The 21,691-nt window shown below is 36.4% G+C and overlaps 1 protein-coding gene across 14 annotated transcripts in view; it reads left to right on the top strand.

Moving 5' to 3' along the window:
* PCLO (piccolo presynaptic cytomatrix protein) overlaps positions 1-21,691 on the top strand; it is a 392,417-nt gene that overhangs the window by 249,437 nt on the left and 121,289 nt on the right. For all 14 annotated transcript variants that reach the window (XM_042791970.1, XM_042791966.1, XM_042791964.1 and 11 more), the window contains exon 10: positions 15,826-15,951. In XM_042791970.1, the coding sequence (XP_042647904.1) occupies positions 15,826-15,951 (126 nt within the window). The remainder of the gene's footprint in view (positions 1-15,825; positions 15,952-21,691) is intronic.

Below are 21,691 nucleotides of genomic sequence, written 5' to 3'. Positions count from 1 at the left end.
AATGTACCTTTGAGCCGCCAGACTGTCCATGTTGTGGAACATCCTCTTCAATTCTGATTAAAAAAAAAAAAAAAAAAATCAGAGAAGCAATTCAGAAAAAACTGTGAACTTTATAGTGGAGAAGAGAATTAGACTGCGGGCAGAAAACTGCACCCCTAACCTTCACTTCATCAGTGATGTCAGTGAAAAGGCTAAGAAGGTGACAGGGTAGCTGTAACACTGCACACGTGTCAGAGATGCCTCATACTCTTCATAAGGATTATTAATTCCTGCACACAACACTACACTTCAGCGGCATGCCAGATCATGGGGTATTTATCTCAGGAGAGAAGAAAAGAATCTGAAGAGTTTTCCTATATCAAGCCCTCACTGCTATAGATAGTCTCTAAATAAATAACCCTATATATTTAAGGTTCTTTCACCTGCAAGTTCAGCAAATTCAGTTCTTAGAGCAAAATAATGAAGTGCAGTGAATATGGGATCACTAATCAATTAAAAAAATGTTAAATATAGTCACAGTCTGTGTTGAATGTGATGTAGAAGTCAAAAATGGAGAAGTGTAACCCACCTCTTGTCCTCACACTCTTTTCTAAGAGGATTACTTACCCTGTTTCTTTTGTTTAATATTGTGAATAACTGAGTTAATACGTTGCACAAAAACCCAATACCCTCCTATAACACTCAGTTGTCATTGGGGAAGGATTTAATCCCTAATTAATGGTCATTATTCCGTCAGACACTCTCTCCTTATCAGAGATGTGTCACAGAAGGTAAAAACCCATAAACAGAAAAGGACAGAGCTGTTATAGTCAGGCAACGTCAGAGATTTTCCAGTGAAGTCATATGTCAGTAAATAAGGACAGGAAGGGAAATAAAGGGAAGGAGAGTTGTCTGTTTGTGTCTTAATAGCAATCGTAGAAAGAACTTAGTACTGTTCATATTTTCTACATTAAAAAAAAAAAAATGTTTTTACATTTATTAGAAAGCTTTTGTAGAGATACAGACCATTTATTTCATGTTTATGTGCTGTCTCTCTAAATTAACTTAATTTTAAAAGCATTAGTGTGTGTATTTAAAATACTTTCCATTAACTCTTTTTGACAGCTCAGTTGTTTGTTCATTTTTCAGTGTATGAACAACTGTTGGAGGATGCCTGATAAAATCTTAAGATGAGTGGAGATAATTGAGAGGGCATTGTGTCTGCTTGTTATAAAGGTCCAATTTGCTTTCATAGCTCTCATGCAGAAAAGGCTACAGAAACAGATCACTGCAACACTGAATGTTAGAGTCATACCCCCATGTTCCCATGGAAAGCCGAGAGGAAAGCTGGCACGTAAGAATGAGAGTACAGAAGCCAAACCAGGAATCACTCTCTTTTGAAGATAAGTAATGCTGTTCAGCACTTTCTGCTGAATTAGCAGACGAGGCATTCAGGGGTGCATATGTTTGGTGAGACAACTTGTCAAGGACATTAGAAAAAGTTAATAATGCAGAAATGTCAGTTTAAGGTTTCACTTCTCAGGTAAAACATAAATTATCTAAACAACTCTCAGAGGAAAATGAAGAGCCTGGGCTCCATTCTCTGCATACTGGTTATCAAAAATATGCATAGGTTTCATAATTCCATAGAACAAGGTAGTTACAAATGGCAATCAATTATAGGTTGGAGTAGTAGAAATAAATCACCTTTTGGATATGGCTATTTTTCTCTATTGATTATAAAGGAAGCATGAGAGGACTAACTTAGACTACTATTTTGGTTTTGTAGAGATCTTAAATTAGATGTCATGAACAGATATGGCTTATTTACAAAGAAGCTATAGAGCAGTCGAAAGACTTGTAGAGGACTGGTTGTCGAAAGGACTACATTGCTCCTCATCACCAGAAGACAAACACCTTTTTGAGTTAGATGTACCTTCCAGAGCAGGGTGCTGGAACATTTTGAGAACAATTGCCTTCCATTCACTATTTCCCTAATCACGGATTTGTACAGGTCTTTGAAGTGCACTAGGTGTACACTCCCAGGCAGTCTGAATGAGGGTGATTAAGGTTAAGATGTTCTGATTCTGCAGGTCACTGATGCAAAGAAAATATTCCTTGTGGATTGGTAGGGTGCTTTGAGGTTCTGCTTGTCTCATAGCTTCATTGCACCAAGCTGAGGCGCACATTTGTCATATAAGACTTGTGTTTCTGAATTTTTTTCACTTTAACATTGTTTATTGGTAATATGCCCTCGACACCTGCATGTTTATTTGCTGTTTTACATCAGTAAATGCAAGTTGGGGGAGACGAGTTGTCAGCAAAATTTTCTTTAAACAACCTAAAGTTTGCCATGAAGTGTTCTCATTCCTGAAGAAATCTGTTCAGGAGAGTGAAGCTGACAGTAGACAGTCAAGGTTGATGAAGACGAAGTTGTCTGAGGCTAGGCACCCCAAAATTACATTAATTTCCTCCACACACACACACAAAAAAAAAAAAAAAAAAATCAGCCCACCTCCTTAGTCACTATATTACACATTTTCTAAAATAAATACAATTTAAAGAGGCAAAAGTGTAAGATATATCAAAGTGCTAATCTGCATGTTAGATCAGAAATTGTCTTTCTGCTTTCTTTTAAAAAATGTTTTTATTTTGCTGCTTGTTGATGTCTTGGACAGCAGTAGTCATTGTCTTGAGAATATACCATTTTCTCAGAAAAGACTGAAAGTTTTCCTTATTTGACAGCTTCTTCTAGTGGGTAGAAAAAATTATCATACAGTTCTCTTGATACAGAAGTGAAGACTGCAGTATTTAAAGAAACAACCTATGCAGATAAATAAATTACCTTTATCCCAGACACAAAAAACCCTGCATTTTGAAGGGTTCATTTCAACAGACAGCAAGCTGACTAGTAAATTACTATGCACTTAATTCATATGCTGTTTTTCTTTTGCAGTAGTCAAGTTATTATAAAAAATATTAATTTTGTGTGAGATATCAAATAAATATATCACAAATAAGATGTGACATACCAAGTCTTATGAGATTTATGCCTTTTCTTTAAAAAAATCAAAACAACTAAAGTCCTCCACTTTAAAATATGGAAAAGTTATTCTTCTATGTTACTTCCTTCTTTTTTACTATTATTATTTTATTACCAGCCTAAGACAGGTACAACAGAAGTAAGGCACTTCATTACTTAAAGGCATAGGTTTAAACCCAACTTAGATGAGAAACGATTGGATACAGTTACTAACCTCATTCAGCAGTGACTGATGTCATCAGGGAAAGAGCATGTGCAATTAATGGAAGGTCTCAGCATGCGTCTTAGCGGGCAGTTCCTACTTCCAAACACAAAGCTAGCCTGTAACCTGTATCTGCGAGTTAAAGAGTTGTGAGAAATGAACTGTCAAACGGCCACACACTCCTTCCTGGGGACAGTGTGAACAGCTGCTCTGTGGTACCTCTTTTGAGAATAAACCATAAGCTTCTGACTCTGCTGTTGCCACTTTAGGATCTTTTCCAAGCAATGGTCAAAAGTTAATTTGAAGTTTAACAACAGAGGAGCTACAATTCCTTCACTTATTTTATGTAATTTATATGGATATTATAATGGTTTTCATGAATTATACACCAAAACCAGATAAGGTCTTTCACTCTGAGAAAAGAAGGAAAGTTCAGAGTTTTTTACAAAGCCTTAAATGCTTGCAGGCATTACTTCTTTAAGAAGATTATTATTTTGCAATTTATAGTTTCACAAATTCTTCCCCATTCATGACATATACATGCAACAATGTATCAGTTCATTCCTTTGTGCAGGAGAGTCTTTTAGGTGAGATATTCCTCTGATTTTCCTTCAGTAGGAATTGTTCAGTGTGCAGAGGCTTTACTGGGTGTCTGTTAAGCACAGGCCATATCATATTTCCTACAGATTCCTCAAAATGTTGACTGAGAGCCGTCTATGTTCCCCATGGCATCTACACTCCCCATGGTATCTCCTGTCCCAAAGGAAGTGGTAGAGTGGAGTAGCTTCTATTTAAACATTGCCAACAGATATCTGCACAAATATTGGGCAGGTTTGCTCTGCTTTATAAAGTTTATTGGAAAAAGAAATATTAATTTAATAAATAAATCAGCACCTGTCTACTGTTTGTATGAATCTGTAACACCAGGGCATTATGCAAAGGCTGTAACACAAGATCAGTACACAAAGTTGTATTAAAGAGAACTTACATGTTAGGTCCTCAAGCCCTTTCTTGGTATTTTCTTAACAAAATATAAATAGCCTCAAAATCTGGATATCTTCTTCCAGAACAGCTAAATAAAGCCAAATAGTTTTAAGTTTTGGTCCAAGATGTTAAGGTAACTGTTAACAAAGCTCATTGCATTCACCTAGGACTGAACTATTATTTGCTAATAATGGTTGATGAGACAACACTAATATGCCAGATTCGTAACAAATCAACTAAGTTGTGATATGCCAGCAGAGTGTCCTTTTCTTCTGATGACAGGCCTGTGTCATACGATGTGGGAAACATCAATAAAATCTATTGAACTTTTCCTTCTCATTGAGAAGAACTTTAATAAAAAGCTTGAGCTAAAAGTAACTACTGTATCATTAAAAATATCACAAAGATTGATTTTTTTACAGTGAAGCCATAAATGATTGGCTAACATACTGGATGGGCAGAGTAAAGCTTGTTTTTTATGGGAAACTCATGCTCATAAGAATCTTTCAAGTTTTGTGAAACTGAACTGAAATTATGGTATTGCAGTAAGCTGAGAGAGACTCTAGATTTCAGGTATGTTCTTACATTAACTTTTAGCCTGGAATCGGGATGTAAAGGACTGGATGTCTGGGCAACTAGATGAATAAAAAAATGATTAGATGGTTGGGATTTGAGAGTGGTGGTTAATGGGCAGTGCTTTTCCTGAAGGCATGTAACAAGTACAGTACTACAGAAGACCCTACCGTGGGACTATTTAATATGTTTATCAGTGACATGGAGGAGGTGATGGGGTATACTCTCATAACATTTGCAGATTACATCAAACTGGAGTAATATGCTTGAGGGCAGGGCTGCCATTCAGAGGGACCAACAGACAGGAGGAATGGGCCAACAGAACCCCTGTGAATTTGAACAAGGACAAATACAAATCCTGTACCTGAAGAGAAAGAGCCCAGTGCAATGACACAAACTGGGGACCAACTGCCTGGGGAGCAGATCTGCAGAAGATGCCCCTGGGGTGGTCTCTGTAGACAGCCATCTGCACATCATGGGCATTGGCAGTAATGGTGACCAACAGCATCCTGGGCATGCTAGTAGAGAAGCCCCCTTCAAGAGAAGTCCTCTTCTACTCAGCACTTATCAAACTGTCTAGATACTTTGATCAGTGTTGCCCCCACCCCACACCCAGCACAAGAAAGACACTGACAAACAGGAGAGCCAACAGAGAGCCTGACAAACAGGAGTTCAGCAGAGGGCATCAGGCAGAGGTGCTTGAGGCTGGAGCACCTGCCCTGAGAGCAAAAACTGAGGGACAGGGCTTGTTCAGCCTCAAGAGGAGACAGTTTCTGGGGGGACCTAATAGCAGCCATCCCATATCAATGAGCTTGTCAACAAGAGGGAGCCAGGCTCTTCACAGTGATACGTGGCAGGAGGATGAGAGGTGACGGGCATAATTTAAAGCAAGAGAGACTCATACTAGATATAAAGAAGATCTTTTTTCCCCCTATAACTTTTAAGATGTGTAAGGTATTTTGTAACTTGCTTAAAAATCCTTCCATTTTAGAATGGGAATGAGAATGTATGTGGTTAAGTACAGGCCTGCTAACTAAATAGAGCTGCTTGGGCAAGAACATTATGACAAAGAAGGAAAAGAAAATTCAGAACAGATGGAGAAGGGTGCAGCTCATGTTTTGATTAATTCAGTCCCGGTAACAAGACCAAGACTGAATGGTCCTTCTAACATTTCCTAAAAAGTCTCAAAGTGCTCCAGAGTATAAGTTTGTAGTTAATAAGGTCACTATGTCTGCATTTATGTGTATGTTTAAGAAAAGTGTCACCGTTGGCTTATCTTACCTTAAGATAGCATCTGCACTCTCCATAGGTAGCATGAACTATTGTCCATTAGGTGATAGGGCAGAGTGATGTTTCTGTTTCCTCTTAATGCTGTCCTCCAGTTTACCAGCTTCATAAAAAGGATTTATGATAGCTACAGCCTTTGTGCTCCCCAAATATGAGCATCGTGATTACTGGAGAAGTAATGCAAAATGGAGGAAAGCAATGTGTTTCTTACTTCCTTTTTAGCATAACTGTATGTTGGACAAGTCTACACAACACTCTGGACAAGGTTTTTAGCAGGTATAATAATCACTTATTTACTGAACATAGAAAAAATTTCCAAAATTTATTAACAGAACAACAGTCTTACTAGGTCAGACATAAGGTTTGTTTAGCCCTTCATCATGGCTCTGACTGAGTAAGTACAGTGCAATATTCTCACAGCTTCCAAGAGTCTGTGGTTCAGCCACCCCATGAAGCAGTGATTGCTTCTTTGCATTTAATGGGAAAGTACTCTTTTCCTAAAGGCTTTTGTTTATGCATTATATTCTAGCTAGTACGTACCTATATATATTTTTCATATTATGGTAAATCATAACATATTTACATTAACTCTATTACTGTTTCTTACATACCAAAGCTGGTAGGGATAGGAGAGTTTAACATTTTAAACAAAGAAGTTCAGCAGTCTGTGGCATCTGTCGAGCTATTGGTGACTATCAGTAAACACAGATGAATCTCAATGTCTACAGGTTTTTTTATAGTTTTAAAGCTACAGTCTACCATAGATGACACCTGAGTACTCTTATTCTGATATGACAGATCATCCAAAAATAAGAGGCCTGTATCTTGTTTTCAAGTAGTTACGATAAGTGCTCCAAGATGCTAATTCATAAAACACTTTATGGTCCTTCAGGATGATAACCAGTGTGCAAATCAGCATGAAGCAGGTTTGCAGCTGATATAAATCAATGCTGTGCTATTAAAACTACTGGAATATGCCTGTAATTCATCAGCTCAGGATTTGGCTTCATGTGTGTTTTATGCTCTAATTGCCAATGGCCAATAAGTGGAATAGCTCAGTAGTCTTAATCGTGTTTCTAGGAAACAACTTCATTTAAGTTAACTTTGTTAGAAAACACCAAAACAAATCTCTTGAGCACAGTCTTGAAAATATTGCACCTACTTAGTCAAGCAAGCTCTGGTATGGATCATCATTTTATATATTCCAGAAAATTGCATAGGAATAATAATACAAATAGAAATTGGCCCTGGATCTGATTATACACATTACTTTTCCTGCTGCTTTCCAAGTACCTGATCTAAGTTGGTTTTGTTTGTTTTTTCATGTTTCCTTTCTGTCTGTTCTCCAGGCTTCCCAGATTGCTTTATCACAACTATGAGATCTAAATAAATAGCTTGCATTTCTTCATGGGACTTTTAAGTCTGAACTCTCCAAAGAGATGTCATCATTGTTTTTTCTGTGGCTGACAATTCTGTTTCATACAGATAGTGGAAAATGGTGTAAAATTCTTCTGACAGATAAGGGCCTACCAGCACCCTAGCATATATCTGGTTTAGATAAGTCTGGAGGAGGAATGGGGAGATAATGTCTAGTAAATGAACACAAGAGGAAGGTATTCTCTGTCTCTGTTCACAGCCAGAGTTGGAAGACTATTGTTTGATTTGATTGATACGTTCTCATTGCTATGGCATGGTGTGTTGGCACATTGCAAAATCGTTCATGCCTAATGTCTCTTTTTCATTCATTATCCTGATGCTTTTTTCTAATTGGACCTTGACCAAAAACTGTCACCTTTGTTCTTCCTTGCTATGATTCAGCTTTCTGGTTTTTAATTTTGTTTTTGAAAGTATTTTTAGAAAGTGATGAAGACTGCATTTGGGCTTGTGTTTTTTTCTTCCCTCAGTGGTATATCTGTGCATTGGCTCATGGATCTGAAACACAACACTTAATCTTTATTTTGAGGTTTAAGCATATCTTCCATTTCAAACTACTCAGAGGACATGTGTTGTAGCCCTCATCTGCATTTTGCAGTTCAAGCCCTTTTGAGTTTTTCCCATATCACTTCTGTATACTTTCAACTTCAAAGCACATAACAGCCAAAGGTGAAACAGCGATTTTCCAGAACCAGAATAAATAATGATTTCCAACTTTCCATCTTGAAGGGCATGCTCTTAGGATTGTAGAAATCAAAATCAGTAGTGGTTTTTAATAACTTTCTCAAAAATTCAGTCACCTAAAAGTCTATTAAAAATTCATGTGGCTCTATATCTAACTGTTACAAGAACTTGATTGCTTCTGATGCTCATACTTACAGTTTCCGATGCCATTTTGCACAAACTCATGTGTGATTGCTGAAAATCTGTTGTACACTCTAATTGTTTCTTTATTTTCTTTGCTTATATAATTAGACAGGCCAATGGTTTCATACTTTGAAAAATCAGCCCAGAGGAAATATTTGTTTGAGTTAACACATGAACAATATTTGCACAGAGGTTTTGGGTCATGTGCCTCCATTCTCACGCCAGTGTTGAAGTTGCTGTTACTGTATGGGTCTTACCTAATAATTAAACAATATTGGTCCCTGCATTTGGTGCTGAAATTCTATTTACTTTTATAAGAGAAATCCCTAGAAAGTTAATTTACACTTCTGTATAAAGGCAGGACTACCAACAGCAGCAAAAGCCTGGTGTGCCTTCAAGTACTCAGTTTTTCTCTGCTATTCTTTGATTATTTTTTTTTTTAACCTGTAACTTACGTAAGGGGTTATTGATATTTGTTTAGAAAGGCAAGTCTAATCATTGCTTAAATAGCTCCAGGAAATCTAGGCTGTTTATACTGTAATGTCTGTAGTGGAGCTGCACAGTAAAGTAGTAAAAAGGCTGTAAGATTTCATGAGCTTCCCTGTGACCAGAGCAATAGCAACAGATTGGCAGCAATCGGATCTTTATTATCTCCATAATGGACAAAAAAGACCAAATTGTAATTGCAGAGCTGACGTTAAAGTCAGCCTAATCCAGCAAAATAAATTATAGTCTTTCTGCTGTGTTGCTACTGTGACAAAATGTACAAGGGGATACGATTTCATAGTGGTCTGAGATACACTGAGCTTCACAAGTTCAGAAAAAATAAGCCTAATTGAACACAGAGGACCTAATGGTGGACTTAAGGAAAAGAGAATGATGAATTTTTAAAATACCTTTGCAGTGATGCTTGCCAGGTCACCAGTGACAGAATTTATTAGTGTCAAATTATTGGTCACTTATATAAGTGAATCAAAATACACTCAAATATGCATTTATATATATGTATATGTATGTATGTATGTATGTATGTATATAATGAATATGCATCACTGAAACAGTTTGTGATGTCTTGGAGGATATGAAATGTCAAGTGAAATGTCCTTTTGAAAGTCACAAAGTAGATTAATTGCCAAAAAGCAAAAAAGCTATTGACCTTTCAGTTTTACTGATATTCTCTCTAAGCATGGATTTCTCTCAAAAGTAGCTCTTCATTTATTAGACACTTGAAGTCATCATTAGAATACTATGGAATGGAACAGAATATAATATAGAATAGAATAGAATAGAATAGAATAGAATAGAATAGAATAGAATAGAATAGAATAGAATAGAATAGAATAGAATAGAATAGAATAGAATAGAATAATAGAATAGAATAGAATAGAATAGAATAGAATAGAATAGAATAGAATAGAATAATAGAATAGATTTCAGTTGGAAGGGACCTACAACAATCATCTAGTCCAACTGCCTGGACAGTTAGGGGCTAACCAAAAGATAAAGCATGTTATAAAGGGCAGTCTGTTCTAGTGTTTGACCACTCTCTTGGTAAAGAAATGCTTCCTAATGTCTAGTCTAAACCTCCCATGGCTCAGCTTTGAACCATTCCCATGTATCCTATCACTGGATACCATAGACAAGTGGTCAGCACCTCCCTCTCCACTTCCCATCCTCAAGAAGCTGCAGAGAGCAATGAGGTAGGTCACCTCAGCTTCCTTTTCTCCAAACTTGACAAACCCAAAGCCCTTAGCCACTCCTCATAGGACATGTCTTCCAGTCCTTTCACCAGCTTTGTTGTCTTCCTCTGGATGCATTCAAGGACCTTCACATCCTTCTTAAATTTTGGAGCCCAGAACTGCACACGAATACTCAAGGCCAGGCTGCACCAACACTGAATACAGCATGATAATCACCTCTTTCGACTGGCTGGTTGTACTGTGTTTGATGCAGCCCAGGAGGCAGTTTTCCCTCTTGGCTGCCAGGACACACTGCTGCCTCATATTGAACCTGCTGTCAACCAGCAACCTCAGATCCCTTGCTTCAGGGCCACTTCTCTCCCAATTTATACTTGTGCCCAGCATTACTCTGTCCTAGGTACAGGATCTAGCATTTTGACTTGTTAAATTTCATATCATTAATCACTGTCCAGTGCTCCAGTCTGTCTAGATCCCTCTGCAAGGCCTTTTGTTTCTCAAGAGTCAACAGCACCTCCCCTTTTGGCTTCATCAGCAAACTTCCTAATGGTACATTCAACTCCTGCATCCAGATTGTTGATAAATATATTGAACAGAAATGGCTCTAGAGTTGAACCCTGATGAACACTGCTGGTGACCGGTCACCACCCAGCTGTAACCCTGCTCACTGCAGTCATTTGAGCCCTGCCCTTCAGCCAGTTCTTCACCCAGCACACCATGAACCTGCTCGACCCACAGTAGGACAACTTGTCTAGAAGGATGCTGTGATGAACTGTATCAAAAACATTACAAAAATCTAGAAAAACTACATCCACCACCTTCCCTTCCTCCACTAGGCAGTTAACCTAAATCTTCTAGGTTTGTATTCTCAGCTATCTAGATCAGTGGCTCACAAGCTAACTGTAATGATTTGGTACCCATAGTTGTTTATCAAAGTATAAAACCAATTTAGTTGCATGATCTATCTTGTTAAAGTTTAGCATTAAGCTTTTTGGGGTTTGGGTTGCGGGGGCTTGGGGGGCTTTTTTTGCTTAACATGCTGTATCTTAAGGCTTTAGTTAAGATTAGATAGGAGAGTAGGATCGCAGGCTTGGGAGATCAGTAAGAATGGTTGCAATTAATTAACAGTCTTCCAGCTTTGAAGCATCCTAAAAAGGACTGGATCTTAAATGTGTAAAATTATCTTTGAAGATATGTTTTCCTGAAGATATTTTCCATAGAAATCAATACTCAGAGTTCAGAAAGGTGCCCTCTCTCATTCAAAGCACAATGATTTGCTTTCTGATGGTTAACTGGTCCTGTGTCTTCTAAAGAAGAAAACAGTAGTTCATTAATCTGAAAATCTAAAATTAAAAGATGAATGTCTGTTTATATCAAAATAGTCTGAGAGTTGTAAATTAAGACTCAAAAATATAAAATAAATAAAATAAAATAAAATAAAATAAAATAAAATAAAATAAAATAAAATAAAATAAAATAAAATAAAATAAAATAAAATAAATAAAATAATAAAATAGGAAAAAAAAGTCTGACAGAATATGACTGATGATATTTTCAAACTATCTGCATTCTGGGTGATAAATTTGGCAATGTCATTGGAAACAAAAATAGTAAACAATATTTTCAATAGATACAGTATAAGGACATTTGAAATCCCATCTTCACATGAGAAAATACAGCAACATCCAAGCAATATTTCATTATCAGCTGAAACAGAGTACTTAAAGCTCATTGGGCAAAAAGTAACTCATTCATCCTGACTGCCAAGAATTTAATGTTTTGTAATTTAAGTTAAAATATTTCTCCTAGTAACATTTTTACAGCATAGTAATAATGGAATACAAATTTCTAATTTAGTACAAACAGATCAAATTAAATTAAAAAAACACGGATTTCTCCAGCAACTAGGACTTCTGCAAACACACACACATATACACAGCCCTGTGGTTGTCCCTTAGCAAGCATGCTTCTACTTAATACATAATGTCAGTCATATATTTGACACTAAATCCTGCAAATATAAAATCACAAGCCTTTTCAAACTGTCTAGGAATAAAAGTCTTTACATATTAGCATGGAAAATAATTTATTAGTAGTAATATGGACAAACACCTTAGGTTTGCGGAATCAGAACCAATATGTCAGCCATGATTTTCAAAGTTATCTGGCATAGTATCCATAGAATTGTCTCTGAAATCAAGTATCTTGTACACTCATTTATATGACAGACCACCTCTCTGCCATTCTGTTACAATTACGCTATCAGTGGTAGAGTCAGTAGTATAACGTATCATGAGAAAAATCTGACCCTGTAGAGTTACTCCCTGATGTGATAAAAAGCATCCAGTCCCACTGATCTGTTGAAAAGTCCGTATGTTGACTGTGTGGAATAAGAGTAAGTTACTATGTGTTTGTTTGTGTGTTTTGTATACTAATGATAGTTGCTTATTGGATTTGCTTAACTAAATATTCCGGGTTGTGACCCTCAGATCTGTAACAACTGTAACAAGGGTGGACTAATGTTTAAATGTTTTTATAGGGGTACCCATTTGCTTTATGCAATGAGGTGCTTAACTTTTTAAAGACTGTACTTTTCAACTTTTGTAAAGGGCATTTAGACCCATCCTTAGAATGGTGGGTTTGCTTTCCCTATCAAATCAGGAAAAATAAACTCTACCAATGCTAAATTTCAAATTTGCACTGAAATAAGGTAATTAGTTTAAAATAATTATGCCGTTTGTTCCAATTACACTGAAAAATTACTCTCCTCAACAAAAATTATCTTAGAATTTCCCCTAGTACAGTCCAGGAGTGCCAACGTAGCTATTGTTTTAAACACATCATTCTTTCTGTATATCACATCATTTGTGTTAGAAACCAGCCAAGCAGCAATATGTTCAATTAATCAATTATCATCCATACCAAGTTTATAATTAAAGGAATATTAACTTCCATGATGAATATATCTTCTAGCAGAAATTTAATTATATTCCCCATGCCTGTAATCAGCTTGGGTATTTAGGTGGTATTGTTTTATGTTTATTATATGGGTCCCTTTACATTTATTTTTAGATGGTCCCCCTCAAGCTGAAATATTTATACTTTTCCAATTCTTAATTTGCTGTTAAAAGAGGGAGAGATAACTGTTCACTTGTCATGTCCAAAAAAAAGGCTTAAAAAAATTTACATTCTTTTGCATCATTACATTCTTTTGCATTACATTTACATTATTTTACATTCCCAGGTGTAAAGTCTTACACGAAGCTGACTTTCTGAAAGATGTTGCTCAGGTCTTCAAATTAAAATAAAGACAAACATCTAGAGAGGGGACAAACTAGCTAAAATTCTTAGCAAAAATTTCAAGGAACTTTCCAGCAAATTTCATGCTATCATCTGAGTATTCACAGCTCCTATTGAAGATACTTAGACATGCCTGCACAGCATTTCATGGGGAATTTTTGAACTGGGAAAGTTGCATTGGACAAAAACCAAAGTAAACTTGAGAGGTCATTCTGGCAACATCAAATCTTTGTACGGTTGTAACTTACAGAGTCATTGTTCATGTTGTCATAGGGTTGAGTTTATATATTCCCTAAAATTTACCTGTTCTGAAAGTATCAAGACTAAATATCTCCACATAGGTAAAAAACAGAAATACAAACTCTGAAATGGGTTTATATGACAGATCTGAACTTTATCTCAAACTTGGTTATAAATATAATCTAGAGATTAATTATGTTCAATATGTGCATGCAAAACTCCTACCTGTCCTCCCAGTAGTACCATACCAAAAGCAATTTCTCCTCTTACACACTGTGGTGGATAAACAGTACAAGATCTGATCTGCAAAGAGTTTTGATCATCCTTGTGAAAACTCAAGGTCTGTCATACCATTTATCATATGCTAGCCCTCAGCCATATCATGACTATTTCTACAATACCCCTGAAACTCATCCTTGGCCATCAGCCCACACTGAAATCATTTACTAAAAGTTCTGTATACTGATAGCACATTACCACTGGTCATCCCATCACTGAAACCCCACCCAAATTGTGCTACGTTAGGTCACAAAACATAGACCTAAAGGTAGTATATCGTCTCCCCGAGACTGATCTGTATCCATCATCTGAAGTGCCACCAGACCACACCACTAGTTGTGTGGTTGAACTTGCATGCTCCAGCAATGCATACTGCTTGATTTATATAACAGCCCGTTCATCTCAGTGCATGCACAGTAATTACTATGCTGTAGCTGTAAGAATCCTCATGTATTTCTTAATTTCACTAGTTCTCCTTGGTTACTCTCACCCACTTGTTTTATCAGTATATTAGAGGGATACACCATTTTGGTCTAGGCTTGCAGTGATGGAATGAGCTGTTTCGATTTTAAGTAATTCCTGCTAAACCCCTTAAGTCATGAGTCTACTGTGGCCATCCTTACCTTTACATTGTGCTGTACAGCATCCATGCATGTATCTGAACACCACGCATCTTCTGAAAGAAAAGAAAGTACTTGTTTGGAAAATGTCTAATATGCAATTGTGACAAAATCTGAGGCACAAAGGAATAGTAAAACTAGAGGAAACTTGTTTGGGTAGAGACTCAATGTGGCTATCTTGCTTCTAAACAAACTCAGGGCTGACATATCAAACACTAATAGAATTATGAGGAAAATTTTTAATCTAAACAGATAAAGATTTGCAAAGAGATTGTGTGGTGAGATTCTTATATCTCATTAGTCACTCAGCAGTTTTGGCTTACTAAATTAATGAATTGAAAAATTATTTTTTTGCCATTACAATAAAGATGGGAAAATCAGCCTTTACATTCCCGGATCAAAGTATGAATCATCTCATATGAAATTTTCTTTTTCTTCAAAGAAGAAATTTGGTTTTCCTGTATGGAAATTATTTTTTTAAAAAAGCAAGATAGCATGAAAAATTGGCAATGCATAAGTTGAGCTTTATGAGACTTTTTCAAGCTTTTGTTTACGCTCCCATTGTTCTGTACATAAGGGAGGTTAGTGATCTGCCTCTCTTCAGCTAAAATAATTGGAGTGATCAGAATGTTTCCATCTTTCTAATTTTTAAAAAAGAGAGAAAATATGTTAGATTTGATAATACTTTACACAGACCAATTGTAGGCTTTTCTCATTTTGATAATTTGATGTAAAAGATGTCAATTAAAAGCAAATATTTAAGAAAAATAATAACATCTGCCAAATATAGGTCAATGTAAATGTACATGCTTCACTTCTGAAGCTCAATGATCTCTGTCTGTCTCCATATTTATGTGATTCTAAAAGCTCAGCTACTATAATTTTTCACCCAAATTGCATGCATTATTTTAGGCATATGATAATGCTATCCTTTGAATCCACACTTCACATGGATTCCTGTCAGTTTAATGCAATTTAATTAATAATGCAAATTAGGATTTGCTTGAAATAGGTTTGCCATGCAAATAGACCCTTTGCAGTACAGTAAGGCTGTCAGAAGAAGGTAGGACTGGCTTAAATATAATTTTTAGTGAATCAGTTATTTGTGTTATGTCAGTCATACAGTAGTTACTGAAGAAGATCTTTTCCTTCGCTGAAACGCTTCTACCTAAAGTTAAGTGCAGTTAACCTTAATCTTCCAGCCACAGCCAGAAGTTATTGGTGACATACTTTAGTAACCTCTGATGAGTTGTTCTCTTCCTTTCTTTCCGGTGAATTATTCATTGCTTCATCTCTGTTTTCTCTTTCTTTTGATCACAGGCAATGGACTGGGAATCCGAGTTGTAGGTGGGAAAGAAATTCCAGGAAGCAGTGGGGAAACTGGAGCTTACATTGCCAAAATCTTGCCTGGGGGCAATGCAGAGCAGACAGGGAAGCTGATAGAAGGTAAGATAAATGCATTATCAAAAACTGGAACCACAGGAGCGTTGGGAGTTTGGTAGAATTACTTATAATATACATTTCTCTTGCACAACAGGTTTAATTTTGTGCAGAGTAAGGGGCACCTGAGAGCCTCTCTAAACCTCCATGAGCCTTAAAGCAGAAAAGGATGGATAGAAGGTCATTTTATGACTTCTGTAGCCAAAGAGAATTGCCATGATGAGCAGTATTATGGCATGTCTTCAGTAATATGTGCCAACATGCTGTCTGCACTGGGGTTAAAATAATATGGCTAGAGTCCAACCGTGTATCATGGAAGTATATCATCAACGTATATAATGTACATACTATTTTGAAGATCCCTAACCTGGATTGATCATCTAGTTATCTATGTTTGGGATTGCATACATTTCTTAGTTGCCCAGGTAAAATAGATCACAGATCCAGTTCTTTCTCAGTTACATGCACTAACTTTTTTTGAAATTCCCTGAAGTCAGACTTGACTGAATTTATCTGACCTAACTTTAGTTTTCCAGATTAAGACAGTCATCCAACCTGTCTCAAGAGGCAACAGAGAAGAAAAAGCATCTACAGAAAGGCAATTATTTTATCTACCATAGATCTCTGTTTCAAGAACTGGGAATGTCTTCCTCATTTAATTGACTTTAAGAGACTGCATTAGACTATACATCATCCTTTAGGCAATCAAAGCTAGCTGAAATGAAATCAACTTAGTTGTCATTGAATTTTCTAGGATTATTACAAATGTGATAATTCTATCTACTAGCAATTTATTTATATCTATAATCACATAAATGTTCCCTTCTCTATTTAACTATTTTCTAGTTCCTTTTTTCATGTGAATATCTGTATGCACCTAAAATATCAGGTTATCCATGGACAAAAAATTAATACATTTGTTTCTAATTAATTCAACTAATTATTTTTACTTCTTTAATAAAGACAGTTATCCATGAAAAAATTAACAAAAGAAAGAAAATAAGCAGGAATAATGGTTCTCACAGGCAGAATTCAATTCACATAAATTTTCTGAATAGCAAATCTGTAACAGCAAATAGTAAACATGAAAAAAAAAGTCATGATTAAATCAAAAATACTTTGCAGATAGAAAAGCTGAGTGAATTTATTGAAGAATATGTTCACAAAGAATAGTTTAATTATATTGTGGGTGTTGCAAACCAGTGTCACCTACATTCACCCTGCTGCTTTTTACATTCTTGGTAGTTTCTTTGCCAATATTTTAATGATATACATAAAAAAGGTGAATGTACACCAATGGCAATGAAATGATGTATCAACAAAAATATTTTCATTTTTTCCCTACAGAGTTGATTGTGTCATTCATATTTAGTGGGTAGTATCTCACTCATCAAATGGTAGAATAGTGTTTTTTATTGTACACGAATGATGAAAGAATTGACCATAGTGTGTTTTGAAGCAAGTATTTGTTTTGGTTCCCTTCATACAAAGGAGTAGGTCTTTCATAACTGTGCTAGATCATGCATGCATTGTTTTAATACCAAGCAGGAAAAGAGGAGAATGTGGTTATTCAACATTTCACTGAGACTGGCCATTTCAAGAAGGAGATTGAGCAATTACTGCATGGAATTATCTCCAGTCTTTTGGTTTCTCTTGTCAGGAAATCCTCTGGAAATTGAGATTAAAAGAAGTTCTTTACTCACTATATAGATATATTTTAGCAGTGATCAAGAATATCCTGAATTTACAATAACTACAGGAGAAGTTCAGTCATGGCAGTTTGCTCTTCTGTCCACATAATGTCTTTTGAAGGTTTTATAGAAAGATGAACAGCACAGTAAAATATTTATTCCTTTGTTTCATTCTCCCATCATATGATTAGTCATGTTTCTCATCTGACCTTTATAAACGTATCCTGGACTTGGGTATGTTGATATAAATCAACTCCACCAAAATCACTATACTTAATCTGTAGAATTTGTCCACAAAATGTCCAAGAATATGTTTTACTATTGATGTGTTAAATGTTCTGTCAGAGAGAAAAAATGCTTTCTGCAGAATGGATCATTAGTAGAGCACACAAGACAAACACTTCCACTCACTGTCATTTAACTTTTAAATCTTGCCTGTATATCTAGTTTACTTTTTACGGCATATTAGATGGATATCATAGATCAACAAAGAATATTTGACTACTTCACTGTTGGTTTTGGTTTTCTGTTTTAAAGGAAATATGACTGATGCACATTTAACCTCTAGCCTTCAGAAGTGCTAAAATCCATTTAGGTCTTCAATCATTCTCATATTGATCTGCGTAAATCCAGCCAAACTGCTAATGTTACCAATATTGCTGATATTGTTGTGTCTGAAAACAGAGGCTGGCCTTCATTTCTTTTTCAAGTTATTTGCTGTCTCTTGCATCACATACAGAAAACTTTGTATGTCATTACCTGTAAATGACAGTTGCATATTAGTAATTTGTGTAGTAATCATGAGTCAATTTTTCTGCTGAAGTGCTGTATGTCTTCAACTCAGACTATATACCTAGTCATCAAGTAAACATATTCTAACGTCATTATAAGCTAATATCTTGTCTCATTAGCCTTTCTAAGAACATAATTCACTGCAAAAAATCCCATCAACTTAATTAGTTCTTCTAATTCTAAAACCAGAAAACACTGTGTCAGGTGTGAAAATCCTATCAATAGCATAAGGAACAAGGGTAGTTTTACTGTGGTTATGCAGGAAGCCAAAGTCCTACCTGCTGTCTGTAAGACTACATCTATGAAGAAATGACACACTTTAAAATACAGATAGCATTCCTTTCCTTAGGGAATAGCTATCCATAAAATCTTAGCCTAGTGAAATAGCTTTGGAGGAGTCAGTGATTATAAGTTTATAGTTTTGACTGACAAATACCAGTCGTCTTAGTTCTCTCACCTTGAATTGCTTTCAGACGTCAAAAATATCTCTGATTCATCACTCATTGGCTTTACAAAATCTGGTGGTAGAAGACTCATTCTACTGAGCAAATCAAGTGCAGGGACTGTGTCAATTTGATAGATGTGTCTGTGTTTCCTCTTGTGTTGACAGAAACAGTTCAGTTATACTCCACTTGGTAAATATACTGGGTAAATGGCATTTCTGCAAGCATTTTTCCAAAACAGAAGAACCTAGAGTAAAGAGCAGAAATAAAATATTAATGTGTGTTACCAACTGTTACAAGTTTGCTGGATACCCTCAGCATTCAAGTTTTCTTATTGGAGCATTTCAACAGGCTGACTGGAGAGCCTGGGAACTGGTGAACCATGGGTGTCTTTGTTCTAGATTTTCAAACAGCCAGGCAAACTGTGTTGCAATGCTTAAGCCAGCTGGCATTCCCTGAATGAAGATGAAGAGATTCCCTGACTTTCAAGTCTCTTCTGGGAAACTTGCATGGTCTAAAAGCTAATGTGAAACTGATTTTTGGTGATCGTAATGCCTTTGCTGACACTCCACTCAACAGCAACCATGACCCTGATCAGATTTTTTGTTAACTTGTCCAAGGATTTTTGAGTCCATGTTTATTTTTAATATGTATGCCTCATTTAAATAATACTTTCCCAAACTTAAAAATAGAAAAATCATACATAGTGAAGACAAAAACTCTTATTATTAAAAATACTGAAATAGCACTCCCAGTTTCTTTTTTATAACAAATATAACAATGCAACGTCTCTAGCATAACATGGTAGGATGCCACCTACCTTATGAGTCACATACTTTTACTGTAGAATTTAGTTTATAAACAGTCAGTGCTAGTAAAGAGACATGCTACTCAATTCAGTTGAATTTTGCATTTTATAATTTAATAAAAAATATTAATCAGAGGGATATTTTAAGCTTCCCCATCCTGAACCTCATACAATAATATTATAAGAAAAACTACCTGATATATATACAGACAATGAAAGATAATGCCACCCTGTTAAAGCTGTTAAGTAGGTCAGAGAAGAGAAAATGCAGTGCCATTTGAGAGTACTGTGGTAGTTAATGGTACCCTACCCCTTAGTCCAATCCTTAGACACTTGTTTTGATCTAAATTAATAACTACACCCCTTAGAATGCAAGAAACTTTGCTTCACAAAATTCCATTAAGGTCCTCTAAGAAGAGACACTTGCAGCCTGATGGCAGGGCCAAGAGTAGGTAAAAGAACCACTGTCCTCAACATCAAAGTCTGAAGATTGACGATGAGTTCTTAAACATACTCAGTGCCTTTTAGACCTAGATTCAGCTGCTAAGATGCAGATGGTCAGTATTCCACATGTTTTGATTGCCTTTAATTGTGCTGAAAATTCCACAGGCCACATGGCCAGTTCTCTTCAGTAGAGTATTTGAATTAACGAGTCTTTATTGGGAAAGTCGGAGCTCTCTTTCATCTTGAAACAACTGTACAATCTCTGAACTTTAAGATGCCTTCAGGAAATAAAACTGAAGTCTCCCCATTCCTTTTATCCCTATTTAGTTGTGCTTCTTTTCCTTTTTCTATACAAAGTCTTACATATTTTTATATATTCAATTATCACAATTTCCTTTTGTAGGAAGACCTATGGTGTACAGCTCACTCTCTCGCTAATGCCCTAATGAGGCCAAATAAACATTAGGACCATTCCTGAGATTGAAACTAAGAGCCTTCCCATGGACTGTCGTGGGATGGCAGAGCTTATTATCTCTTGAAGCCATGGAACATGGCCGCAATGTCAGAGAACATTTCCTCACAGATATTAAGCCAGTATGGGGAGAAACATGTACACTGCTTGCCACCATACAGCTTTCCACCCCAGGATTGACACTTGAGATGAACAGGGTGTATGAAGCATCATGCTGTTACTGGCAAAAGAGGACCACATCCAGACTAGCAGGAGGTGTTTTCGACCCAAAATCAGAATATGATAGGAACCAGGAAGAACCAGGAAGCCCTATCAGAAGTCTTCCTTGACCAGAATGATCTACATTATGTGGCCTTTGTCTTCTGACCTAGCATACTTCAAGCATCCATAGCTTCACGCTTCACAATAGAAGAATGTATACTGAGAGATTTCTTTGAAAGCAGAGAAAAAATATCCAGGGTTCACTGGGACCCTCATCTATATGGGTACAAGCATCATTACTACAGGTCTTCATTATTTCCAGGACAGACAGTTAATCAAAAAGCAAATTGTGATAACAGTATAAGGAGGTACATATGATGGTAAAGAGGGAAGCTGCTATGTTATGTGGAAATATACTACAAAAAAAAAAAAAAAAAAAAAAAAAGAGACTTGGAAATACAAGAGCCCTGTGGCCCTGTGTAGCAACTTTGAGTCCAGGGAAGCCTGCAAGTGAAAGCTGAAAGACAACCAACAGGTTTGTGGTGTGAGTCCCTCATGCACAATGCAGTCTGCATTAACTAGAGAAAAACATCATGAGTATTTATGCTACCTACAATGCTTCCTCTGAGGAAAATGTAAATAAGGCTAATGAGCAGACTAAAAAGGAGATGGCCAGTGTGCAGAGATGATTAACTGTATTTTGGTTGTCTAATATAAGATTAATCTGGGCATAAGCAGTGCTGGATAGAGCCTGTTGGAATATTAGCATCACTGTTTAATCTGCGAAGTATTTTCTGGGTTCTGGGCAATAAGATCTTTGAATACAATCAGCTTGCTTACTCCTCCAGGAAAAAGTGTCAACTAGCCAGTTTCCAGAAGCTATTTCACCTCAGCA

The sequence above is a fragment of the Tyto alba genome, unplaced genomic scaffold (assembly GCF_018691265.1).
Source record: "Tyto alba isolate M040663 unplaced genomic scaffold, T.alba_DEE_v4.0 Super-Scaffold_2, whole genome shotgun sequence".
NCBI classification, from domain to species: domain Eukaryota; kingdom Metazoa; phylum Chordata; class Aves; order Strigiformes; family Tytonidae; genus Tyto; species Tyto alba.
The sequence above is the reverse complement of the archived record's forward strand: the minus strand, read 5'-3'. Positions and strand labels throughout refer to the sequence as shown.